We start from the raw sequence: 27,854 nt of genomic DNA on the forward strand, positions 1-27,854 counted from the left end.
CTGCCATTCACCTACTTCTTGCGGAACCCGCTCCGCGGGTCCCGCTGCGTTGGGAGGCTTGCCTGCTGCCATCGGAAAGGGGACGCTGAGGGAAGTCTACTTGTCGGGGCTGCGAGCGAGTGCGAGTGTGCGCGCTCAATTGGGACTACACATCCCAGGAGCACCCGCTGCCTGCCTGATCTGTTCCACCTGGGCCGCTCTCCCCGACCACTCCCCCCCCTTCACCTATTAGCGACCTCATTCTACATTAAGCCCCTTGTATCCCCGCTGCGCGGGAGCGCGCGGGAGGGCGCCGGGAGAAGCCCGGGACAAGGGCGGGACCGTCTGTGGCCGTCCGGGGCCGTAAGAGGCCGGGCTGGGCCACCCCTTTAACATCTAGATTCCCAGGTATTGTTCCACCGTTTAATATACTAGTCGATACGTGACTTGTTGATACTTTTGCAGGGGAGCTCTCTATACTATGGCTGGCACAACAAGTACTTCCACATTATTGCCATCAATGTCAGACTTAGAACCGGCCGTCATGGGCCCTCTTGACTCTTATTTCAAACGTTTGCCACAGGATATTGACAAAGAGATTGCCCTGGCGGAAAGACGAGCTGGGCGTAGGCTCTCGATAGAGCTTTTGAAAAACCCGCCTGAAAAAAACCAAGGTTTAAACTTTCCTGCGCTGGTTACACCATTGTCATCTATTGTTTTACCTGTCACCCAGGACTTACCATTTGACATACCCCCCCTGATTGAGCTAGTTGATACCCCTCCAGCAGTCACTGCAGGAACTGGTTTGTCTGTTGAGCACCCTGATGCACTCAGTCATTCATCTAAAGAAAATGTAGTTCATGAAAAATCTTGTTTGCATGTGGATATGCTTAAACCCAAGCCTGGTGTTAAAAGGAAATGGGGAGTTACTGTCAAAAAAGCACAAGCACAAAAACCTGTGAGAAAGCATAGGAAGCTGGGTTCTAAATCATCCTTAAGCCATGCCCCCGCAAAGAATGAAGTAGTAATGCCGAGGGGGGAGGAAGTAGCAGTCCAACTAGAAGTGGACTCAATAATTCTGTTGCCTCCTGCAAACTTGGCAGTCCCAGCCAATGATCCTATTTTTTCAGAACCCCCGGGGTTACCCTCTCCTAATCATGATTTCCTGGTAGAAGTGGGGAAAATAATGCGTTCCCTTTTACACCCTGTTGAGCTTAGACTCCAAAAGCTAGCCGACCAACTTGACCATCTAGAGCAAGCTAGCTTGGATAATTTCTTTTCCATTAAATCTTTAATCAAGTCTGGAAATAGATTGCGTGAGAATGGGAAACCCCCACAGTTAGCTATCAAAGACCATGAAGTTGTGTTGGTGGATTTGCAATCCCCGCCTGTAAGTGTCACCCCTGCTCAGGAAACCAAAGGGGTGAACAGTAAGAATGTATCCAATACAATTCCCTCTAAAATTAGCACTAACAGTGGGAACACTAAATCCTCTAACAATGTTAATGGGAGTTGTAATGTTAGTGTAAAAACCCCACCCACCACAACTAGAAAAAATACCACGCTTTTGCCGATCGGGCAGGGGAAAACCATGGCCAAAAGGCCAGGAAATGGTAAATCGCCCTCCAGTAATGGCACTGGGAACAAGGTGGGGCCTACGACTAATACAGGAGTGGGTAGTGGTCCCACGAGGGAGGCCCCTAGCATTGGGAATAGGACCAATACTGTTGCGGCAGTGGATAACACCCTTATACATTGCCGTGCTCCCCCGGAGCAAGCACCCACAAAACCCCATATAACTAAATTCCTGGCTAAGACTCCTCCAGTACAGCTCACCCCGGACTCCTACCCATATGTGGCCATACTCACTAATGTCCCACCCCTAATGGAGGGTCAAAAAGAAACCTTTGACATGCTAAAAAACAAAGCCATGCACTGGCTTCGTGTCAATAGACCTCTGCCAGGGGGAGTGGACGGCCTGATAATTGGGGCAAGAAGAGTCAACTGGATAGGGAACACCCTAAAAAAGCAGGGGGGTGAGTGTATCATAATTAATTTTCAGGATCCTAGGGTTGTGGGGCTGATAACGGGACCAGGATGGAATATTAGTATTGGAGGGATTGGGGTTGTGGACCTAACTTTCTTCTACCCGAGACCTGTCACCCAGTCAGGGGGTTGTTGGGAGTACCCGAGATCTGTTATTCCGATTGGGGTAGAGGCTGGTCCCATGGCTGTGCCCACCGCAAGTACAAACAAGTATTATATACCGGCATGTATCCCACAGAATGGGCAGGGACAGATGAGGTGGGGATATTGACAGAGCCCAGATGTCCAATCACCTCCGGTGGGGGAATGGGTTGGGGGAAGTAACACTGGCGGAAAAATGTCAAATAATGAAGATGAAACGAGTTTAACCTCGGAAATAGAGAATATGGGTGATGGGAGTATTATTGCAAGTCCCGTGGGCTATGTGGGTGAACTAGCTATCCCAACCACTATTAGCATCAAGGAGGGAATAGTTGCTAATTGTATAGATATTGTCGTTGGAGAGAACTGTGATTGTAGGACGCTAGTTGATTTGTTGCCTATGGTATCTATTGAAAAGGGGACTTGTATCGAAAACACCATGGAGAACTTTTTATCGTGGAACATAGCGGGGCTGGGGGCTAGATTATTGTCACAGCAATGGATTGACTTTGTAAGTGGATTCGAAATGTGCCTATTCCAAGAGACGTGGGCTTGTGACCCAATATTTTTCCCAGGTTACTTAAATTTTTGTATACCAGCTACGAGAGGCCCCAGGGGCAGACCCATGGGTGGCCTCGCAATTTGGATCAAGCAAAATTCAAAGGTCAAAATAAAAGTGATTGATCTAGGGTGCAAGGACATACAATTATTAAGGTTATCTGTAGGAAAGGGTGGCGTGATAGACATTTACAATATATATGCCAGGGGCACGAGTCTTGGGAATTCTGCCACCTTAGAGGTCTTATCCGCCTCCCTTGATTCCCAGTCACTTGGAAACAGAGTAATTTTGGCTGGCGATTTGAATAGGACATTTGAGCCTCTAGAAAATACTGCACACCCAATAGGAATGGAGGAAGATGCCCTCTGGGGCATCCCAAATCTAAACCTCGTACCTGTGAAGCGGTGGTCAAAAGATATTCTTTTGTTGAACGCGCTATGTCTAGAGTATGGTTTGAGGGCTCTTAATGGCAGGACAAAAAGCGACCAAGGTGGCAATTGCACATTCGATAATGGGCATAACAAAAGTAGGATCGACTACGTCATCTGTAGTTTTGAGTTATGGTGTGGTGTGGGTGACATGGAAATTGTGGGGAGAGTAGAAAGTGATCATAACCCCCTTTGTGTCTCCCACTCATGGTGGAGGTCCGCACGAACTAATCTAGTTTCAGGTAATGGGAATGTACCTGTCATGACTAATGACTTAAGACGGGTGAGATGGCCGTATGTCCTGGCCAATTTGTCCTCTTTGGAGTCCATTAAATTGGAGACAGTTAATGCTATTGCTGCCATGACAAAAGCTGACCCTGTAATACCAGACTCGGTTGAATTAACTGATATACACGACACCTTCTTTTCTGTGATAAAACCGTACTTTACCAAGCCAGTAAAGTATAACAGAAAAGCGCCAATCACTATGGCGTCCTGGTTCAACAAGCAGTGCAGGGTAGCCAGACTGGAGTTGGGCAGAGCACTTAAAAGCAGAGTTAGGGCTATGATTAGCGCCAGTAGGAAACACTATAATGATAGTATCCGCCTGGCCAAGAAGTTGTGGGACGAGGAGTATTGGGAGGAGCTACTCGCTGCTTCAGGGCAGAAGGATTCCAGGCTTTTCTGGAAAACCGTGAAATGGGGAAGAGGGGGCGTCTCTAACCAACCCGACAACAATGTCGATGAGGCATTGTGGGTCGAGTATTTTAAACCCCAGTATGCTGAGAGCAGGGATCTAATGGCCATAGAACCAATCCCTATGATATTCTGTAAGGGTGATTTATTCTCATGCAAGGATGCGGAACACGTAATAGCAAGCTTGCAGGGGGGGAAAGCCCCTGGGCTGGATGGAATCCCCTCAGATATCTTTAAACACGACAAGGCCCAGTGGGCAAATTATGCGACCTTGTTGGGAAATGGCCTAGCGAAAGGGGCTAAAATCCCAAATATATGGAAGGGGGCAATAATAATACCGATCTTTAAGAAAGGCGATCGGTCACTACCAGTAAATTATAGACCAATAAGTTTGTTGGCCACCATACAAAAAGTGGTGGGGAAGATGCTGGTCGACAAACTTATGGCCTGGGTAGATGATAACAATGCGTTATCCCCCTTCCAGGCAGGATTCAGACGTGCAACCAGTACGGTCGACCAAATCTTTCGCTTCACCATGCTGCGGTGGGGGACTGTACTCCTGGGCAAAGGCAGGCTCTATGTAGCATTTGTAGATCTCAGGGCCGCCTTTGATCTGGTGCCCAGGCGCACGCTGTGGGAGGTTCTGTTTAAATTAGGGGTCCCACCTGATTTGCTCACGCTGATAATGCGTCTGCATGAAAGTAATTACGCAAAGGTTCAGTGGGGGAGGAATGGGGAATCCACTGCTAACTTCCCAGTTGAGCGGGGGGTCCGGCAGGGATGTGCTATGGCACCCCTGCTGTTCTCCCTGTTCATTAATGGCATTGTGGACAGGATGTTGGACGCAATGGTCGATGCACCTTCGTTAGCGGGCATCAGAGTCCCTATTCTGATGTTCGCTGACGACACCCTGATCGTGTCCAAAACCCCGTCGGGCCTCCAGAGAGCTTTGAACATTTTCGACTCATTTTGCAAGGAACGGGGCCTAGAGGTTAATGTAAACAAGACTAAGCTGATGGCCTTTGGGCAAAAGTGCCATTCTCGACCCAATGTTTCTTTGAACAATATCAAGCTTGAGTCGGTAGATGTTTTCACGTATCTCGGGGTCGAGATATCAAGTAAACCGGGTTGGACACGACACATAGAGAAGGCGGTGTTGAAACACCAGCAGATTTCTGGTGTACTCAGGGTTGAGCAAATAAAATCTAAAACCAGGCCCATAAAACCTGTTCTCATGGTTTATGACGCAAAGGCCCTGGGCGCAGCCCTTTACGGGGCTGAAGTCTGGGGCTTTGAGAGTCTCACCACTCTTCAGAGATCTGAGAACAGGTTTCTGAGAGGGATAACTAGTCTCCCTCAAAGCACCCCACTTATACCGCTTGGTTTAGACTTAGGTAGAAGATCGCTTACCGATCGTGCCCGACTGAGGCCTATCCTTTATTGGAGACGTCTATGGACAACCGTGGAAATAAGACACTACGCCGAGGGGTTCTTAGCATTAGCCAAACTGGATGTTTTCCATAAAATCGCATGGCTAAAAATGTTAAGAGATGCTCTTTTTGAGCTTGGGCTCTCCAAACTGTGGGAAAACCCCCTAGGGGAAGTATTCCCCAGTAAATCCAGTATTAAAGAACTATATTGGAACCACATTGATCAAAAACTTTGGAGAAGCGTAACCTCGGAATCCTTGGGGGGTAGATTCATGGAAATTAAACATCAGCCATCCTTAGAAAAGTATTGGGATACTATAACTTCCCCAACAGACAGGAAACTATTTTTCCAGTTAAGGGCAGGCTCTCTCCCCTTGAGGTGTATGACGTCCAGTTGGAAGACTGGAGGCAGTGCGTGTTGCCCGTCATGCGGGGCCCCCAATGAAAGCATCGCACATTTTCTATTCTCATGTGTGGCTTATGTAAATCCAAGGAAATCTTGGCTGGCCCCAGTTTGTAGGAATCTCGGTGTCCTAAGTGGTGTTGAGGGGCTAAGAATTATTTGTTCTTCCACTGAAATGTTCCTTGTAGTCGGAACTGCCAAATATTTGGGGTGGGCGTGGTCCTTAAGGAGGAGGGCTTTAGCTACCAGTACCTTCTGAATTCTACATCCTCCCAATTTCCTGTGTATGATTTTTATTTGTAGATAGCAACTGGGAGATATATATGAATTTTAAATTTAAAACGCGGATAACATGTATGCTATGAGTTTTATTGTATAAACCCGGGAATGGTCCGTAACGCGGAGGTTTCTATACTGTAACATGCATGTAGTTTCTGCATTGTATGAAAAAGCTTATATTAATCCCAATTGACAAATAATTTTTTATGTTTGTGTACTATGTATTTTTTAACTATAAACTAAGTGTAATAGATTGTTTGATGTTTTTAAGAAATGTATGTAATTTATATGTGTGTGCTTTTATGAGTGTACAACTCGAATAAAGCTTTTTCAACTCAACTCATTAAAATCATTGCAATTCCATAATCCACCTCACGGATACTGGATTTATTGCTGTATGTTTACCACACACAAAAATATTGTAAAACAAAGTCAGGCAAAGGAAACGGAGAAACTAGGAGAGTAGGATGTCCAGCACACTGCTGCCTTACTGTGTCCTCCTTCCCCCACCTACTTTTTCCCACTTAGAGGTTTCACTATTTGTTCCCACTTAGAGGTTTCAAAGGCAAGTCTATGTGAAGAAGACATGCCATTTCAAGGACAACATAGTCTGCCGAACAATGGTAAGGCAGATTACACTGCACTTCTTAGCTTTACTTCAGAACCGGCAGTTTAAGGAAACAAGTGCCTTTGCCACTTGTGGTTATGGTTAGCAGCATTCTTATTACTGATTAAAGATTGTGCTGGAATAAAGGATTGTTATAGCCTAGTATTGCAAGCTTCAACCATACCCATTAAAGGCATTTATTTAATATTTGTTTCAAATCTTTTCCAGCACAAAAGAAAGATTTTAGGAAAGCACCAAATACATTTTCTTTTGCTAAACGGCTTACTTAGCAATTTACCATGATATATTCTAAATGAAACCCTATTTAAGAGGCACTCGAAACATTGCATGCAAGTTAACAGGACTTCACATAGGCTGTGATACATTTTTGTTTGATAACCAACAATCGCCTGAACAATGTTCACTGTCATTTAAGGAGTTGTACTGCAAACCTACCAAGACTTGAACCAACTGGCGTTTGAGTGTTGGCATCACGGAAGTTTTCTGGTGACTTTGTTCCTGTAGGTGAATAGTCAGGAATTGCAGACTTCAGAGTATCAAGACCATCACCTGCTCCTTTCTTCTCCTGAGGAATAGCTAAGCTCGCTGTGGTAGGATCAACCAGCTTTTGCAGTGCAGTCCTGATCTCCTGATCTGCACGTTCAAGTGAGGCCCGGATGGAATCCTCTAGTTCCAGCTGAACAGAGGCTTCCCCTGCAGAGTACAAGAGAGACAACTTGTATTCCTTCTGCTGAAAATATATAAACTCAACAAACCTTATAATAAAGAAGCTAAACATTGTGTTGGTATTACAATTGTTGTTACTGTGTCTAAATGTCTTTTGAAACTATATGAAAATTCTACAGATAACTCTCTTTTTGGTGGCTACTCTATCTAACCGCAGAACCCTCACCTCGTGAATACATCCAGGCACCAGACTGGATCCGTAACATGTTCTCAGCAATGAGTAAAGTGGTGTCATGTGGCTCCTCGTTGGTCCATTCCACCTTGGAAGTGACGTTGGGACCCCAACATAGTTCCCACCTATGCAACCTGTTCTCGGTTGCTTTCTGATCTCTTTCCCTGCTAGGCGCAGAGCCTTTAGAAATTAGATTGTGCCAGTGGGAAGATCTTTAGAGTGGAATCTTAATAATATGGACTGAAGATATATATTCTACAGACGGAGAGGAGGGTGAGTTATTGAGGAACCTGCTGTTAGAGAGAGTATCCATCAGAAAGAGCGCTACCGAAAGTAAGTAACTTTTTCTTGTGATGGATACTTCTAACCTCAGATTCTTTACTTTGTAAATATATACTAAAGCATTTGCCTTCCCTGACGGGGGGTACCTGGAATGACCCAGAACAGGAAATCCTGCAGGAGAGACAGGCAAAATTCTGCTCATGTCGGACTTGGCAATCCAGACAGTACCTCTTTGTGAACGTGTGTAGCGAAGCCCCCATAACTACCTGGCTGATGTCCAACACTGGTACAATGAGTGCCAGTGCAGTGGTAATAGCCTTTGATCTGGTGTAATAAGTATGCAGACCTTCTGGAGAATGTTTCCTGGTCAGTCCATAAGAGATCTTGGCAAAAAAGACTACATATCGGGAAAAAGTTATTTTCTTGTGCAGCATTCCTCTTTTACTCCCCACAGAACGCTACGAAAAGCGGATCGTCCACCTAATGGTCTTTGATGTGTTGATGTTAAGCTTACAACTCTCAATTTCGGAGAGGAAATCTTTTTCCCTCTTTAGATTGATGAGGCGGAGTGATGAAAGCTGCAGGGGTGATAGGCTGCACTCTATGGTAAAGGAAAAGAGACTTTGGGAGAAATGCTGCTTGTCCTGGAAGAAAGAGGCGTAAATGGGTGATTTGTATTCTTTATTAACCGTACGATTACTTCAAATCTTTACAGTATAAAAACACATAAGCAACGCCCCTCCTCCCGTCCGCTTCCCCCCCAAGGAGTTTCCCGGCATTCGAAGTAAAAAATGCAACATGCCAGCATGGGCTCTGTTTATTGCTTAGTGTCCCTTTAAGACTCCAAAATAAAATTGTGTTAAAATGTGGGATCAATTCCTTTTCACCCCGGTTTTTACTAAGTCCTGTAGGGATCAATGGTTGTATCAAATTCATCAGGGTCATTCCCTCCATGTACTCGGTTGTCATTGTTAAAGAGTTCTTGACGTGACCCATGCTGGGCCCCACACCCTCTTTATGATGCGATTGTCCGTATTTAGAGCCCCTAGGTTGAGTGACATCCGTCAGGGTTAGGGCCCCAGCTAAGTTAATTACTAAGCGATTTCGACCCTAGAATCTGCAGCCTGTTGTTGAGAGACAAGTGCAATTCTACTTAGGTGATTAAACTTGCCGGCTCTAGCAAGTAAGCAGGAAGTGGTTCCTGAGAAGCACCATTCCAAGGCCTCCCTGCAGGTTCTGAGGCCTTTATCCCTTAGAGCCGGGCGTAGCAAATGATGACGATCGCTGGCCAGTTTGGGGCAGCAGCATTAAAGATGTAACCATGATTCCCTGTGGTAATTGCATAGCCGGCAGGAGACGATGTTATCTTTTTACGCCCATTTTGGGTTGAAATCCAGGATCTTGAGGCATTGAGGCGCAACAACAGAATTTTCTTTCTTGCTTGAGCTGAGAGTGGGTCTCGCATGTATGTTGAGCTTTCCCAGGAGTGTATGAATTATCAAGTGTCAGTGTAAGGGAGTTGTACCGGAGTGAGGATCGATTCAGTTTAAACGAGATGGTCTAAACTTGGCGCTTCACAGCATTAGCCCAGGCACAGTAAGCGATTTCATTAAGTGGCATGCTCTCTGCCTCTATTTTCAGACAATCTATTACTTGATCCAGCTAGAAGTGCCATGGAATTGTTTTTAAAAAGTATTTGGGAGTGTTGTCGGGGGCTTTCAGTACTCTGATATAATATTTGTTAGGTCCCCCTGTAATGCCACGTCCGGTCTACTTAGTCCTATTTCCAGCCTTAGCCTGGTGTTCCTTGCTTGCCTGGGCGCCTGTAGCACAATCTTGTAAGCATTTATCTGGTCTGCTTTGATGACTTTCTCTAATGCACCTGGGAAGGCTCAGTGACCTTAAGTAAATGCTGGAATTAGTTTCGCCTTAAGTACTGTCAGCATGCGCTCTATAGATGGACTTGCTAGGCGGTATTATTCTGTTGATTCTCTGCGTCAGCTCCTTTATGTGTTTTGCTACTGTAGCCCTCTCTGTTACCCATACTCCCAAGTAATTGTAGGATGTAGCTGTCCCAATTCGATGCTAGCCCAGAGACAAGGTTGCTTGCTTTTTGTGTGGGTATCTACCAAAGATTATTATCTTTGTCTTGTTCTCATTAATGTGCAGGCTGTTTTCCTGGTTATACATTGTAAGACTTTTTAATGCTCTTTGGAGCCCCACACTGGTGTGGTCCATAATCACTGTGTCGTCCACATACTGAAAGATTCCCAGGGTCATTTTGCCCAATATCGGGGGTACTAGGCTGGCGTCTTTCCCTAAGTACTGTTAGCATGGGCTCTATAGATGGACTTGCTAGGCGGTAGCTTAGACGTCTAAGTGACAGAATTATTCTGTTGATTCTCGGTGTAAGCTCCTTTATGTGTTTGGCTGTTGTAGCCCTCTCTGTTACCCATACCCCTAAGTATTTGTAGGATGTAGCTGTCCTAATTCGGTGTTTGCCCAGAGACCAGGTTGCTTGCTTTTTGTGTGGGTATTTGCACAAGATTATTATCTTTGTCTTGGTCTCATTATTTGCTGGTTGTTTTCCAGGTTTTACACTGATAGACTTTTTTATGCTCTTTGGAGCCCCACTCTGGTGTGGTCCATGATTACTGTGTTGTCTGCATACAGAGGAATTCCCGGGGTCATCTTGCCCAATCTTGGGGGTACTAGGCTGTTGTCTTTCAAGGCTTGCCCCAGGTCTGCTCTATACCGGTTGAATAATAGTGGGGCCAGCACACAGCCCTGCTTTAGTCCATTGTTAGTTTCAATTCTCGCGGTTGCAGTTGTTGGACTTAGTATGACCCAGACCCATGTCCCCTCGTTGAAGGCTTTTATCGCGTTTAAAAGGGTTACCGGGATCCCCCAGGATTCGAGTTTTGACCATGGTCGAGCTTAATTAACCCTGTTGAAAGCCGTGAAGTAATCTATAAAGCAGCAGAACAGGTAAATGTGTGATTTAATTTAAGAGGGCTGATCAAGTAAACATAGGAAGGACAAAAGGGCCAAAAGACAACCTTTAACTGTTGTCACAGCCAGGCCTTGCTGGGCTAGAGAAATACAAAACAATATATCAGACAACTGTCCCTGTAAAGGCTAGATTTTTGGGGAAGAACACCTAACAACTAACTTCTCCCAGCATCCCGTTTGAATTGTTTTAGTAGAGGGATGCTGGCTACAAGAATGACATCTACTACTTTAGGTGGAAGCTCAAACAGCATCGAATCTTGCCGCTCTGTTTCCAGAAATGGAGATGTAGGTTACAAAGGCTCTTGTGCAGGACCCTGCACTACTGCTGACACAGGAGGCCCTTCCGAGTGGTCGGTTCAGTATGCGGACAGGTGCTCATGGCTAGAAGTTCCAGATACCACTCTCTCCTCACCCAGTCAGAAGCCATCAAGATGACTTGGGCCCGGTCTTTCCTTATCTACTTCAGAACTCAAGGCAGGAAAGGTAGAGGCAGGAAGGCATAACAATGTCCCACACTCCAATTCAATTAAAGGGCATCTATAAGCAAAAGCTGCCTTGGGATCCCTAATATGTAGAAGCTTGGACACTGCACGCTCTCTGTGGAGGTGAAGAGATCAAGCCACAGTTCTGTCCAATGCTAGAAGATGCCCTATGCCGTCTCTGAGGGTAGTTGCCATTTGTGATCTGCTAGGACAAGTTGGGTGAATTCTCCTGAGCTGGACTTTACAGATACTGCAAGCTGTTGTACGGCAAGGGAGATGCCTTGACAATTCTGCCACTTTCAAAGGCACAGAGCCTCCTGGCACAGAACCCACAACCCCACAATGCCCAATTAGCTGAAGTTCCAGTTCGCTGTAGTGTTGGGTACAAGGACACAGCCTTGTTGCACACCCCACTCTATAGCGAAGGAATCAGTGCATTCTCCAGGTGTTCCAAACCTTACAGAGGCAGTGATCCCCCAGTGCAGAGCCCACAGGAATTCAATAAGATCTTTATCTAGCCCCAGCTGTAAAAGAATACTCCAATTCTCTCTGTCAAAAGCACTGCTAAGGTCCAAAAAAGGAGAGTTATAACCCTCCCCCCTCCCTTTTCAAGTCCTATATTTGTTGATGATTAAATATAGGTTGAGGCACTGCTCAATGCTACCAAGCCCTTCCCAGAAACAGTATGGGACATGTTAACAAAATGGCTGACAGGTGAGGAGCTCCGTCCAGGAGCTCCCGGCCATGGATAGCCTTTTTGGCTTAAATCCCCAAATTTTCCACCGCCTCTTGGTCCCTTCTACTCAGCTGGTGGTCGCTCATATGCAGCGGTCTTCGTTTCTCTTTTGTCTCCCATTTCTGGAGGTCGGATGATTCCTGGATCTTTACTCGAACCCAGCGGAGCTGAGCAACAATGCCATTGCCCGGTGGAGCTGCATCACCAGCTAAAGGAGAGACTGGCCCTGGCACACCCCCAAGGCCATCACCTACGCAGCTGGATAGCAGACATATCCCATCATTCCTCCACTGCTTGTCTCCCTCCCCTTCTACTCCAGTGAATCTCTGGTGGTTCAGCTGACGAAGGAGCCAGTCTCAACGGTAATTACCCCTCATGGAGCTCCCTGACTGACTGATGAATAGCGGTGACGAGGCTCACCCCTAATGATCATCCCCCGGCCCCTTTAAGCACAACTGCAGTTTCTTCCCATACTGCTTGCCCTCCAGCTTCGCCTCCAGTGGGACATCAGGGACATGAGAGTGCAGTGGTAGTGAACCTACCCTGTGCTGCGGTGCAATGCTCCCGGGCTTTTCCGTACCATCCTGAGCCTGGGAGGCGCACCCCCTCCACCCCGCCCGACTTCGCTGCTGCCTCCCTAACTTCCAGCTGGCTTAGCCGGACCTTCGTCTGAGGATCATCTACACTGATGCCCCCATAGTCCAGAGCCTTGGCATGCATCTTACAGCCTTCCAGGCACCTTGGGTTTTGTGGCTGGGTCCCCCCACCGACTGTACTCTATGTAATCATGCTCTCTGGGTTTTTTACTTCTGGATTTATGATTTCTGTGACTTTTGTGCATCGCACAATTTTTGGAGATGGTGTCCCTCGATTCCCTTGATCCGGACACGCCATCTTGTCTGACCTTTGCCTGTTCCTTATTCCCTCCTGACTCCCCCTGAAGACCCTCAAATGCTTTTCTCTTTTTTGCTGGACTGCCTTTACTCCCTCCCCCCTCAGGTTTCCCTTCTCTCCTCTCACCTATTCTCTGACCTCTATTCTTGTCCCCCTTTTCCTTCTCTGCCTCTTATGATTTTCCATTTACTTTGTAATTTCTGTGCAAGAAATGTTTTAATTATTATACCTTCTAACTCGCTGTGTTGCTATGTTGTTCCTTGTGTAAAGCGCTCTGATACCTCCGGGTCTAGCCAGTGCTATAAGAAAACTCAAGATAAATAAATAAAATAAATAGACATGGGAGATAACGTTACTGTACTCAACCGATTTCTCAATCCAGCTCAACACAATTCTCCCTATGATTTTGACAACAGAATCAAAAAGGAAATTGGTCAGCGTGGGTCATGCCTGATCCATTTTCAAACACTAGGGTGGTTACGGATGTATGCCAAGAGATGGGGAGGCTGCTGACAGCAGAACAATTTGAGACATTTGTAAGAATGGGGACCCACAAATGTGGATCCCTCTTATACAAATCCATAGGGACTCCATCAGGTCCATGGGCTTTCTGGGAGGGCTGGAGTTAACCGCCTGCAATACGTCGTCTAGACTTCACCAAATAATGCAGCAATATTTGCTATATGCCATCTTAATCTTACCACTTTGTAAGTCTTAGTTAGATGTCTTGGGCCATCAACAAGGGTAGATTTATGGATAATAGGTAAAAAGAAGGTCAATTCAAAGGGATTGTGGTCGCTATAAGAACTGGGCGAGAGGGAGACAGAATTCATAAATTCACTCACAAAAGACATCAATAGCCAATAATCGTTCCTCTACCCCAACAGGTAAAGGGGGAAGCTGGTTGCAAGCATCACCTATGAGTTCAATTGCACTAACCCTTTCACTGCTAGCCCCCCCTCCCCCAGAATACTAAGTGCCCTTTTTTGGCTATTTGGAGTACTTTGGGCTTAGGCCTCCTTAACCTTTTCCTTAAGAAAAGCATCCATGCCAAATTTCATCCTTTTTTTCCCAACTTACTGGGATTCTAAAGGTCCCCAAGGCTTGTGGATTCCCCTGGAAAGGGCTGACAAAATAGCAAAAACAACAGCAACATTTTGCCTTTATTGGGAAAAACATGAAAAAAAGGCTTTGAAAAAAAAAGAATCTGTTTTTCCCTAAAAATGGCATCAACGAAAGGTTTGCTGTGCCAAAGTAACCAGCTTTCAGGAACATGCAGAGCTAAATCAAAAACCTTTTTTACCAACTTTTTGCGCATTCAACCTACTAGCAGTTTGTGGTGAAAACCACAATAAACCCAAGGGTGATCCCAAACTGCTGCAGATTTCTGAGAAGTAGACACAGTCTGAATCCAGTAATGGGTTATTTGTATAGACCCCTCGAGGTTTTCCCGAAGGAACTAACTGTAACAATTAAAACATATTGAAAATGAGTAGGAAAAAACACCCATTGGTGACGTTTTCATTTGTAGCTTCTTGCACTACTGCCAATTTACAAATCAATATAACATTACTTCTGCTAGACTCTTCTGATTGTGGGAATATATAGGGTTTGTAGGTTTTCCAAGAACCTGCATGTATTATCCTGCATTTATATTGTAAGGTATTTTACTACCCCTGCTCAGCCAGTGCCTGTGCTATGACTTATTAGAATGTTGGAGTCTGATGATGACTTGGAATGTTGGGACTGAGAGAGGTGAAGTGACAGTTGGTCATGGGCTGAGAAGCTGACAGGCAGCACCTGGTGGGGCTCTGATACACAACTTAACTACTTGATGTCCTGAACATTACTGCTGATTATCTTCATTAATAAATCTTACTGAATTACATCCTTCCTGTGTGGACCTTCATCACTACATATTTTGGCGACGAGGATTATAAAGAACCTACAGATACAACCAGATCTTAGGTACCTGACATACAAGAGGACCTGGAGATGGCGAAATATACTGAGACTACAGCAGCAACTACAATTTATTTTTTAAATATATACACGAGGAGGCATGCACAGGAAAGGAACATACATATTCTACAATCAACAAAAAGAACAATTACAAGCATGAAACTACCATCAAAAGAAAAGAAAAAATGACTACACCGGTAGGATGAAGCACTACGCCTTACAGCCCCACCAGTGGCCTCACCATCGGCCAGCTCTAGCCCAGGCATTCTGTGCTCATCTGCCTTAACCTTTTTGGACTAAGGTTAAACTACTACACTTTGTGCCTTTTTCCACATCTACTTTAATGGCAGAACATTCATCTCTATCACGCTGGTGCACTCTGTGGCACACACTCCACGACCAGGCGCGGTGCATCCATTGGGGCGTGGGGGTGTAGCCCCCCCACCCGCAGCTCCCTCGGCTTCTTTGAACTGAAGTAAACTGAATCAGTGTACTTAGGTTTAAAGACGCCGATGGAGAACTGACAATCATGTCAGTCAGCATGACGTTGGACTGCCCATCCGCTTCAGAATCTGAAGGGGGTGGGCGGTCCGACGTCATGTTGACTGACATGATTGTCAGATTAGGGGCAACAGGCAGCAGCACAACACAAGTGCGCATGAGTTGGGGCAATGGGCGAATTTTCACACCGTGCCCACTCATGCGCACTAGTGTCTGCTCTGCTGGCGCATGCCCATTAGGAGAGCGAGGGTCTCCTAATGGGCAGGCGGGCGAGTCGTAACTGTGCCCTAAGCCAATCCTGGCGCTGCTGGCAGCGCCAGGATTGGCTGAGAGGGGTTGCTGGTCCACTCCAGGGCCGACGGGAAGGCGCCAACAGAAGCAGAGGTGGCTCGGACGGCTCGGCTCTGAGGTAAGTTTTCTATAATTAGCAAACTCCAGTAAACGAGTACCCAAAGGTCACGTGTAAAAGGCACCCAGATTCCACAAGCGCGCACCACTATACAAATGTCGGAAATGCACTATACAAATGCACATAAGTAACGCAACATAATGTGATGTCTGGCTGCAAGTGCGCGCCCAGCCACGTGACGGAAATAGACAATAACTTTACTCCTGCTGGCACAGAGCACTTTATAGTGCGACATGTTCAGTGCGCAAGCGGAATGATTATTTGGAGCACTTTATTGCAAGCAGTAGGGGACGCTGCTACGGCGGGTCATGCTGAGACTGTGGAGAGATGCTATTATGGAAAACATTTTTAGTACAGGAATCATTTGTCTAGGAATGCAGATGCTGGTGTTGAGAAGACATCTTCTTTTCTGGAAGTCCTCGCCTAAAGTGTAACTTCTCTAGAAAGGCACACGCTGTAGCGGTAGGGAGAGGTTATTACCAGGGGGTGCCAGTGGCACACATGCCAGGGGTTCCTAAAATGAAAACACCGTTCCACCGCCCGTGCTTTAATGAAGTAATTTTCACCTTATTAAAGTCAGTTCAAGATAATTCACTGTAAATGCTCGTGCTGGCTGAGAGCGTCAGCGTTCCGCCGAGCTCTGTTGGCAACATAGGAGGGCTGAGGGCGAGTCTCTTGTTACTATGGGAACTTTTTGAGTCCCGATGCTGTGGGGATTTGTAAGCGTTACTAATCTCTATGTATTCCAGCATGCAGGGAGTGTTGTGTGTGGCAGGCTGGTTTAGTTTATGAAGTTTGTTTAGAAGGGCGAATGGAAACTGTACATTCTGGATGTAAGGGAATACGAAATGTGCTTAATTTATTTTTGTGCAATTACGATTTTTTGGGGGGGGAAATTGCATGAAATTCTGCAGCAAAATGTGTATTTCAGGGCGGTAATATAACTCTCCAGGGGGAGTCAATGTGGAGTTCATCAAACATGATACTGTAATTCTATGAGAGCTGTATATAGGTTGGAGACGGTGGTAAAATGAGCGCCAATGATAGCTCCGGTTTTAACACTGGCGCTATTTTGGACTCGAGCGCTAAATACAAGCACCTTTTTGGATTTAGCCCTCCAGACTACTACCAGCCAAAGTCTGATGACAAAACAAAGCGCTGTAATTGCTAATCCCTGCAAAAAACTGGTACACAATGCACGCTGAAGTAATGTGTACCAGCTGTGCTGTATTTGCACCACAGAAGGCCGAAGGTGGGACAGCAGCTCGGTGCTCATCTAGCGAAGGTGTCCCATGCGTGTTATTATATTTTAAAACTTTATTCTTTCTTTGCGACTTTGATTGCTCGCTCGAAACCGACGGGACACTCATCCAGCACTTTTACGCCTCACCATTTTCAAATGTCACCAGCCGCCCCTGTCCACGACTCTGATTTTTACCACTACAAGCGGCATGTACTGGAGTCATTCTTCTACCTACGCTGTGTGACCTTGTGCACATCTACACTACGTTTTGTGGACTTTCAATCTCTCTAAATGCGGTACTGTCATTGTGACCACCTTCATTCGGCTGAACAACTTGGCGAACAACCTCACACTTTCTGAAACTTGATTTGGGTTATTTCACTGGAGGAAAACATGCTCTTTTCACTCAAGCTTCTACACCAAGTGATGCAGCACTTGTGTCACATGCCCACAACACAATGTTTGCTGTTTGGTACACCCCACCTCCACGGTGCCTCTAGGTGTTTCCCACGTGAGGCTCCTCTCAGCCAAGTAGTGTTTCACAGGGTCTATGACTATTGCATCTTTGTCTGCATTTCTGTGCTCATGCCTTTCAAACTGTGGAACACTCTGAAGCTATGGTTCTGCCTTTGGATGCTCTGCGAGGGTGTTCTACTATTTTCAGTTGCCTCAAATTCTACCCAACATGCTGAGCATGTCTGTTTAGATAGTTTTGTTGGTGACTTCGTTAGTTTGCGCACTACACAGGGTGTGTTACACTCAATGGCACATTCCTCCCCATTCACAGAGTGCATTGCAGCTTTCTTAGTGCCTTTTGGTTCTTGCCGTTTTTGATTGTCAGACGCTGTGGTGAGTTTCTATACAATGATTTTCTACCACAGTCTAACTGTCTTCCTTCTGGCAGTTGCAACTGTTGGTTTGGTTGCCGTTCTTTCCCAACGGCCGCTTACCTCATTCATTTCCTGCGCTGGTCACCCTGAGGACCCTCTGTGAGGACACGCTCTTCGTCACGTTATGGCCAAGTATCTTACATTGGCACATGAGTGCGCAGGTAGCCATCCGGCGTGGTGTGCCATGGGTGCCACCATTTTTGGAATGTCATCAACAGGGTTATGGCGGACTTTGTTTCTCCCGCATCTTACATCTGGTCAAAGTGCCTTGCACTTCAGCAGCTCATCTTCCTGCATTAGTTTCTAAGTCATTCCATTGCAAGTGGTGAGAGGAGCCGAAAGTGAATATCGTGAGTGAATCGTGTGGCGTTTGTTCTACCCCATGGTCATCCCGGTTTTTGCGCCATGTACTTTGCCCCAAATAATCCTGCCATCTTTATGGTATGTGTGCTGTATTTATGACTGGACTCGGTGAGAGTGGATACTTCCACTAGGTCATTTTATTTACATTATTCCAGATGGACATAGTGACAGTTTTGCCAGTCTTTTTCAATGTCATAGAAACTATGCCTGGTTTCGTTATGACCATAAGAGGTGTCCGCGATGCTGTCCAGCTATTCACCAGTGAAGTTTGAACAAATGTTATCTACACTGTGACTCTGGTTATTGTGATGGGGTGATAGACGGGATTGTGTGATGCTTTTCACAATTGGCATGTTTAAAAGCCTATGCTTGTCTATTCATGATTTTTTTTCTCAATCCAGAAAGTATTGTACTATTTTAGGAGTTGAGTTTTACACCTTATTTTTCCCTACATAGGGAGGGCAAAGGGTCACACTAAACATTTACTGTCTGTTTCACAACTCCACATTTTTTCCCTCTTTGGGATGGCAATGGGTTCTAGCCCCATTTGCACACTACAATTCTGCCTACTTGGACTACATTCGGCGATCTTGAACTTTGGGCACTCACCTACAGGGGTCCATTGTGCATTTTACATGTGTACTTTTTTACACTTTACATTTACCTACACAGGGAGGGCAATAAGTTTCTGCCTCATTTGCCATTTTTCACATGCCTACATGGGCCGTTTACGTTTCTCTCCCTTACAGAGTGGACCGTCTCATGGGTTACAGTCCCATTTACATCTACATTAATACCCGCACACAGGGTGCGTCTAATGGGTTTTGGACCCATTTCTATTCTGCACTGTACCTCTACTCGGGGGTTGTCCTTTCACGGGCTTACACATTATGGGTCCAGTCCCATTCGGAGTGCTCCTCACACTCCTGCATAGGAGTAGAGGACAGTCATGGGTCTTAGTCCCATTGGCCAATATTGTCTTTCTACATTCAGTTATTTTGCTGCTTCGTATAATGCTATGTTACATTTATATCAGATTGTTATTGTTTTATTGAAATTGGGGGGAAGTATTAGTTATAATCTATGTATTCTAATTTGCTTCTTCTTTGTTTTCCTTTATGTCCAGATTTCCTCGAGATGTCATACCTATTTTCATCCTTGGTCTCTGGACACATGCCTGTCGTCTTGCTTTGTCTCCAGCCTTCCCTCCTGTTTTTGTTCTTTCTTCTTCTTCCCTTTTAAGGAGGAGATCCGCATTCCCTCCTCTCCGTGTCTGTGTGTAGGCTGGTGTCCGGTTTGCGTGATGCCTTATTCTTCCTTCCTTTCTTGCCTGCCTGGCTAGTGGGTAGGTTTGGGGCTTGTCTTTGGCACGTCTGTTCTCTCTATGTTTCGTATTTCCTCCTTTTCTTCTCTCTGTCTCCTTCTTTCTATTTCTATGTTGTTGTAGTTGAGTTTGGGTTTTCCATTTTCTTACTTACACCTTACCTTCATCTCATTGTCTTCTCCCATCCTTTTCATCGCTTTGCTTTGCTTGCTCTTTTCCTTTATGTTTTCTCTGTCACCCCGTTGTTCCTTCCTTGCTATCTGTCCTTTGTTCACTCTTGTTATCTTTTATCATATTTTGCATTTGTTCTTCTATTGGAAGAAAAAAGGATATATGTAGTATCCTGCATTTATATTGTAAGGTATTTTACCACCCCTGCTCAGCCAGTGCCTGTGCTCTGACTCATTAGAATGTTGGAGTCTGATGATGCCTCGGAATGTTGGGACTGAGAGAGGTGAAGTGACAGTTGGTCAAGGGCTGAGCAGCTGACAGGCACCTCCTGGTGAGGCTCTGATATACAACTTAACTACTTGATGTCCTGAACCTTACTACTGGTTATCTTCATGAATAAATCTTACTGAATTACATCCTTCCTGTGTGGACCTTCATCACTACACTGCGGTACACAGAGCCAATACCTGAGCTGCACCTTACAACGTTTTTACATTGTTTACCGGGTATAGAGCAATTCATATGGTTAAATACAAAGAGTGAAAAATAGGTATCAAGGAAGGATTATGTTACTTATCCAGTAAGCGTCAGTTCTTGGCATGTAGACCTGTAGATTCACATACTTCGCATCCTCCTGCCATCTATTGTCGGTTCCAGATGTTTGCAAGTTGTTTTTCTTCGAAGAAGTCTTTCCTAGTCACAAGGCATGGTGACTCCTCCTTTCGGTGATAGTGCGCATGGTCATTGACTCCATTGTTGGATTGTTTTCCCACAAGAGGGTGAGAATGGAGTAAGTAAGTATAGTATTTTCAATTCCATGCGTAGAAATATATAATGAAGAACTGCAACAACTATAGGTGTCTGTGGAGGCGGGTGGGCACATGTGAATCAACAGCTCTACATGCAAAGTACAGATGCTTACTGGGTAAGTAACATAATCCGTTCGAGGCATGTGTGCTGTAGAAACATATGATTTGCATAGACTACAAAGTAGTATACTCCCAAAGCAGTGGCTAACCTGTAGATGATGTAGTTGTTTGAAACAGTGTTTTAAGTACTGCTTGGCCTACATTAGCTTGTTGACATGCTAACACATCTACACAATAGTGTCTGGTAAATGTGTGCGGTGTAGAGCATGTAGCTGCCTTAAATATGTCAGCTAGAGGAATGTTACCTAAAAATGCCATAGAAGCCTCTATTTTGCAAGTGGAACGCGCTCTAGGGGGTATGGATAAAGTTATTTTAACTTTTGCATAGCATGTTTGAATGCATTTAACAATCCATCTTGAAATGCCAGATTTAGAGATGGGATTGCCTTTGTGAGGTGGAGCAAATGCAACAAACAGTTGTTTTGCCAAATCTTCTATATAGTACAATAAAGCTCTTTTGGCATCAAGTGTGTGAAGAGCCTGTTCTGCTACAGAATAAGTTTGAGGGAAAAACACAGGTAACTCAACTGATTGGTCTATAGGAAATGCAGAAACCACTTTGGTAAGGAATTTAGGGTTGGTGCATAGAACTACTCTAACTTTGTGTTGCTGAAAGAAGGGTTCTTCCAAGGTGTATGCCTGTAGCTCGGCAACTCTCCTTAATGAAGTGATTGCAATGAGGTAAGCAACTTTCCAAGAAAGAAACTGTTAAGGGCACTTGTGCAATGGTTCAAAAGGTGGATCCATAAGCCTTGTAAGGACAATGTTAAGATTCCATACTGGTGCAGGAGGAATTCTCAGTGGTATCACTCTTTTCAAGCCTTCCATGAAGGCATTCAATACTGGAGCTTTAGATTGTGATAAACGCTGCCTGTTCTACAAATATGCAGCTACCGCTGCAAGGTGCAAACGAATAGATGTATAAGCCAATCCATTTTGCTGTCAGTGTAACAGGTAACATATCATATTTTGTATAGAAGCATGTAGAGGATTGATTTTGTTGTTGGTAGATTTAAATAACCAAACTCTATGACTTCAGGAGCCAGATCGCTAAGTTTAGTTCTTTGGGAGTTGGATGCCTGATTTCTCCATGGTTCTGTGTGAGGAGCCTGTAGGTGAGATGCAACGTTTGATGTGGAACTACTGACAGCTTCAACAGGGTGGTGCACCATGGTTAACAGGCTCATGAGGAAGCCACTAGAATTAGTGTGAGGGAAGTCTGCCTGAGCTTCTGAACCAGACATGGAATTAGTGGGAGAGGCGTAAAATTGTAGGCAAATATCCCTGACCAGTTCATCCATAGGGTATTGCCCTTTGAGGGCGGGTGTGGGAACCTGGAGCTGAAGTTAGGGCATTTTGCGTTGTCGACTGTGGCGAACAAGTCTATTTGTGGGAATCCCCATTGTTGGAAGTATGTAAGGAGAACTTAGGTATAAAGTTCCCACTCATGAACTTGCTGTCTCTTTCCACTGAGGAGGTTGTCTGCAATCTGATTGTTTACCCCTAGGAAGTGGTCGGCCAGAAGATAAATCTTGTGATGGATTGTCCAGTTCAAAATGGCTTGTGTGAGGCGTGACTGTTGGAGAGAGTGTGTCCTCCCCTGCTTTTGCACATAATAAATAGCTGTCATGTTGTCTGTTCGGACTAGGCAAGCTTTGCCTATCAGGTGAGTTTGAAAAGCTTTGAGCGCTAGAAAGACTGCTAGAAGCTCTAGATAGTTGATGTGGAGGCTTTTGTGCTTGTTTCTCCACAGGCCTTGTATTGTGTAATCTTGGAGATGGGCACCCCAACCGATCAGAGATGCGTCTGCTGTGAGCACGATCTGTGGGATAGGGTCGATGAAAGGCCGTCCTTTTGTTACATGTTGTAGGTTCCACCACTGCATAAAGCGATGGGTGTGGCCGTCTACCAACACTATATCAGTTAATTGACCCTGCGACTGATTCCACTGACGGGATAAGCACTACTGTAGGGAACGCATGTAAAGTCTTGCATGGGGTACAATTGCGATGCAAGACTCCATCACTCCCACCAGTTGCATGAACACTGTGGCTGATAATGTTTGGTTGGACTGAAACTGTAGTATCATAGACTGAATGTTGTGAATTATGGCTCCATTGAGAGAGGCTATAGCCTTGACTGTCTAGAGTGGCCCCTAGGTAAGATTGCAACTGGGAAGGATGCAGGTGAGATTTCTGTGCATTGACTGTACAGACCAGTTAATAAAGTTGCTTTTTTGTGATCTGTGTGTGTCGAAGACAGTTTGGGTAAGTTCTGGCTTTGATGAGCCAGTCGTCTGGTTAGGGGAAGACATGAATATGTTGTCTTCTGAGATGAGCTGCGACTACTGCCAGGCATTTGGTAAATACTCCAAACGGGAGCACTTTGAAATGATAATGTTTGCCTGCTATCATAAATCTGAGGTATTTGCGATGAGCTGGATGAATTGGAACATGAAAATATGCATCTTTTAAGTCTAGAGTAGACATAAAATCTCCTTTCTGTAAGAGTGAAAGTACCTGTTGAAGGGTTACCGTGTGAAAGTGCTCTGACAGTATATATTGTTTTAACTCTCTGAGATCCAGAATAGGTCTTAAGGAGCCGTCCTTTTTGGGAATCAGAAAATAGAGAGAGCAAACCCCTGAACCTTGGTACTGTACTGGAACCTGTTCTATGGCTCCATTTAGTAAGAGAGATTGAGCTTCCTATTCGAGCAATTGCAAGTGGTCTGGAGACGATTAGTGAGAGCGAGGTGGAGAGTTTGGTGAATTGGTGGTAAGCTCCAGGCAATAACCATGTTCGATAATTCCGATCACCCATTTGTCTGTTGGTATAGATTGCCAAATGGGGAGAAATTGTTGAAGTCTTCCCCCAACAGGTGTGGTATGGTCTGGGGAAGCATGGGTAAGTCACTACTTATTAGGGGAAGGGGAGTTATGGGGTGTGTTGCCCTTGCCCCTACCTTTAGAGTTATTTCCTCTATATCCGCCTCAAAAAAAGCATCTTGAGGAAGAGGACTGGTTATTACCTTTGTAAGTGGAGGTATTCTGGTCTGAGGGTGTGGTTTTGGACCCTGCTCAGTAAAAGGAGCGGCAAAAGGAGCCACACTTAGAAGGAGACTGGAGCGCTCCCATGGATTTAGTGAGTTCAGTGTCCTTTTTCATTTTCCAGTGTCTGATCGACCTCAGGACCAAAAATATGTTTTTTTATCAAATGGTGTGTTTAGGATAAATTCTTGGACTTCGGGCTTAAATCTGGAAATCCTTAACCAAGCATGTCTCCTAAGTAAGATACTAGTGTTGACCTCTCTAGATGCTGTATCGGTAGCATCTAGAGCACATCTTATCGAAAAATTGGAAACTAGCTTTCATTCATTTACTAAATCTGCGCTTTTGCTTTATGCTCCTTTGGGAGATATTGTAGTAATTGTTCCATTTAATCCATGTATGCCCTGTCAGACCTGGCTAAAAGGCCCTGCGTGTTCGCAATGAGCCAGTAATTAGCAGCTTTAGCAGCTATGCATTTGCTAGAAGAGTCTGTTAGCTTGGATTCTTTATCTGGGTAAGGAGCGTCCCCTAAGGTTTGGGAATCAGCTAATTTTGAAGCATTGGACGCTACCAGTGAATCTATTGGCAACTGGATCTTAATAAATACCGGATCTGTTGGGGGGCTTTATACTTCTTGTCGACTCTAGGAGCCAAGATGCATGCACACACAGGATCTTTAAGTATTTAGTCAGCATTTCTCATCATACCCTTAAGCATAGGAAGGGTTTGTGACGACCTATGTGTGGATCCTAATGTCTCTAAAAATCCTCTTCTAATGATTCTTTGTGTAATGCCACCCCATGATATTCTGCAGCCCTAAAAATGAGTTCCTGATAAGATATATTGTCATCTGGGGGAGATGGCTTGGCAGGGTAAAGGTCTGGATCATTGTCTACTGGAGGGTCAATTGTGTAATCTCTCCATGGATCTACTGGTAAAAGCCGGTCCCTATCATAAATGTTGTCCCCGTAATGGTGAAGTTGTGGAGAATCCTGAGATGTGATATAGAAAGGATTTAAAGGCGGAGAAGGGGGTAGTGGAGGGGATGCTGGTGGTGGATGAAAAGGACTGGTAGCAACAGTCTTCTTTTTTAAAAGGATCTTATAATTAGTGTATTCATCAGGAAGCTTGTGTTTATGAGGTAGCTTGGTATGAATATAACCCGTTTCTTGATTAATATACAGTCTCTTCAGTTTGGGATCTGTTTTCGGTGGAACAATGTCTAAATTTGGATCCAAAGGGACATCTTTCAGTATCGGTGCCGGCATTTTTGGTGCAGGTATGGGCTGGCCTTTGGGTAAGGAAGATTTTGGCTCCAAAGGCTGTTTATTTTTTGGCATGGAGGGCTTCGGCTCCAAGCCAGATTTGACTTGGAACTAGAGGGTTTCAGTTCTGAAGAGGGTTTTTGGCAACCCGGAAGGCTTGACTTGGTGTTTCGGAGCCGAGCTAGAAGGCGGGTGTCTGAAACATCGTCTCAGTGCCGACCTTGGCCAGAGGCAGAGGTGGTGCCAAAGCTTTATATTTCTTGGGAGTAAACTGATGGGGCAAAGAGACTACAGTACTCACATCACCCTGTTCCTGCGGCAGTTCCTCGGTGTCGAGGTCTATCTCGAGCTGCAAATCCGAGTCCTACACGGAGAAGGCTTCTTCCTCCTCCGCCGCTGATACAGCAACATCTTCTTGACTGGACTCTTCAATAAAGATATTTGAGGCTGCATCTCTCGACCTTGAGCCCGAAGATCGCAAACAGTTTTCTTCGACCGAAACGGTTAGCAAAGCATTGCAGTCTTTGTGCTCCGGAGACAATCACAAGTGACACACTTTGTGTGAGCCAGTGTGCGGATACTTCGCGTGGCACTCAGGGAAGAATCTGAACGGTGTCTGTTGCATCGATGGAGATCTGGACCTACGCAGTTAGGCCCGAAAGTCGTCCACAAAGCTTTCCGATCGGAAAGTAGATTTTGTTCACTGAAAAGATATGCGGAGAAGTGGGAAACGCGTACGAAACAATACCGTCGAGGGTAGAGAGGATTGTGCATCGAAGGTAACCCAAAGAACGGTTTTGAACCGGAGCACAGCAATACACGTCCGAACCCAATGGTGGAAAAAACCAATCTGACAATAAAGTCAATGATGATGCGTAATATCACCGATAGGAGGAGTCATCTTGCCTCTTGACTAAGACTTCTTCGTAGTAAAACAACTTGCAAACTTCCAGACCCAATGCTAGATGGCAGGAGTATGCAAAGCATGTGTATCTACAGCACACATGCCTCAAACGCCTATGTATTTCTGAAATGGGCCCAAGACATGGAGTTTAGGAGCAGAGGTTATTTGCACATCTCTGAATTTGTTGGTACCCATACTAGCATGTGATTTGGAGGGCATGTCTCAAAATGTCTTATTTCTTATATACTAGCTTACATTTGGAAGGAAAAAATGCAGAGAAATACAATTGGTATTAATACCTGTTCTACTATTCTGTGTTTCCTTAAGTCTCCCGATAAAAACGGTATCACTCCTTGCTTTTCTGTGAGAAAAACTTTCGGAATTTGTCAGGAGCCACAAATATCCTACCAATAAGCATTCTTCTAAGTCTCCCAATAAAAATGGTACCTCACCTGTGTGGGTAGGCATAGTGCCCTCAACAGAGAGAGAGCCCAAAACAAAACAGGGATTCGCCATAATTGTCATTGAAAACTGACTCTTTTTTTTGCAATGTGGGCAGCTGTGGATTTTGAGCCTTAGCTCAGCAGGGACCTAGGAAAACCTAGGAAAGCCTGTATATTTTTTTAAACTAGACACACAGGGAATCCAGGGTAGGGTGTGACTTGCATCAGGGTTTGCTACCCTGAAGCCCTTGCAAACCTCTTTCCTCACATTTCTCTGATGGAACGCTCTAGAATATGTTGAGAGCCACACATTTCCTACCACTCAGCATTCCCCCAGGTCTCCTAATGAAAACTGTACCTTACTTGTGTGGGTAGGCCTAGGGCCCAGGACAGTAAAGGGCCCGAAATGCAACATGGACACATCACATTTTTCCATTGAAAACTGACCCTTTTTTGCAAAGTGGGTAGCCATAAATGTTGGGCCCTAGCTCACCTGGTACCTAGTGAAACCTAGCAAACAAACACATTTTTTTAATCTAGACACCTGGGATCAAGGGTGGAGTAACTTGTGTGGCTTGCACCAGGATTGTCACCCAGAAGCCCTTGCAAACCTACAATTAAGAAGTTAATTTTATCAAATGTTAGTGATGGAAAGTTCTGGAATCTGGGGAGAGACACTAATTTCCTACTACCTAGAATTGCCCTAAGTCTTCTGCTAAAAATGGTACCTCACTTGTGTGGGTACGCATAGTGTACGCGATGAGAAAGGGCCCAAAACATAATTTGGAGACCTCAACATTTCCTGTCACACAATTGATCAGATTTGCAGGTAGCTGATTTTATTGGGCAAAGGTTCAGCCGCACCCAGGGAAACCTATCAAAGCCAGACATTTTTTAAAACTAGATGACCAGGGAAAGTCCAGAGTGGTGTGCCTCGCATAGATCTCACAAAGTTGTCTCACCAACAGTGCTCTGCACACCTCAATCTATGCCTAACATTTTGCATTTTCCTTGCATTTCTGTGGCATAAACTTCCTGAATCACCTGGAATCCACAAAATGTTTACCCCCCAGCAATCCACTACTTGTCCTGATAAAAAAGCTACCGCACTTGTGTGGCTTTGTCTAGTGCCAGCGACAGGCACACATCAAACCAAGATCCAAGAGAGTACGCGGATGCCTCTCATTAACTCTGGTTTAATGTGTGCCTGTCGTGGGCACTAGGCCACTCGACACCAGGAAATAATAGTCCCTAAAAAGAGGATATAGGCAGCTCAATCCCAATACTAAAAATCTCCATGGTCTCTACTGGGCTTTCTGAATCCCCCCAGCCCCCAGGAGGCAGGGCAGATTGGAGGTAAGGACCTCCTCTCTGCCCCCAAGGAACCAGAAAGACCACTGGCATATTTGCTTGGGTGGGGGTTTGGTCCAATGCCTGGGTGGGCCACCCCACCCCTTTTTATTATAAAAAAATAAATAATCCCTAGTGTCTAGTGGGCCTTCTGACCTAC

At 45.3% G+C, this 27,854-nt stretch overlaps 1 protein-coding gene across 1 annotated transcript in view; it reads right to left on the reverse strand.

The window, feature by feature from the left end:
• Nucleotides 1-27,854, reverse strand: part of OBSCN (obscurin, cytoskeletal calmodulin and titin-interacting RhoGEF) — a 2,124,484-nt gene that overhangs the window by 781,353 nt on the left and 1,315,277 nt on the right. The window contains exon 97 of the mRNA XM_078665296.1: nt 7,025-7,282. Within this exon, the coding sequence (XP_078521422.1) occupies nt 7,025-7,282 (258 nt within the window). The remainder of the gene's footprint in view (nt 1-7,024; nt 7,283-27,854) is intronic.

Source organism: Lissotriton helveticus, chromosome 10, assembly GCF_964261635.1.
Source record: "Lissotriton helveticus chromosome 10, aLisHel1.1, whole genome shotgun sequence".
NCBI classification, from domain to species: Eukaryota; Metazoa; Chordata; class Amphibia; order Caudata; family Salamandridae; genus Lissotriton; species Lissotriton helveticus.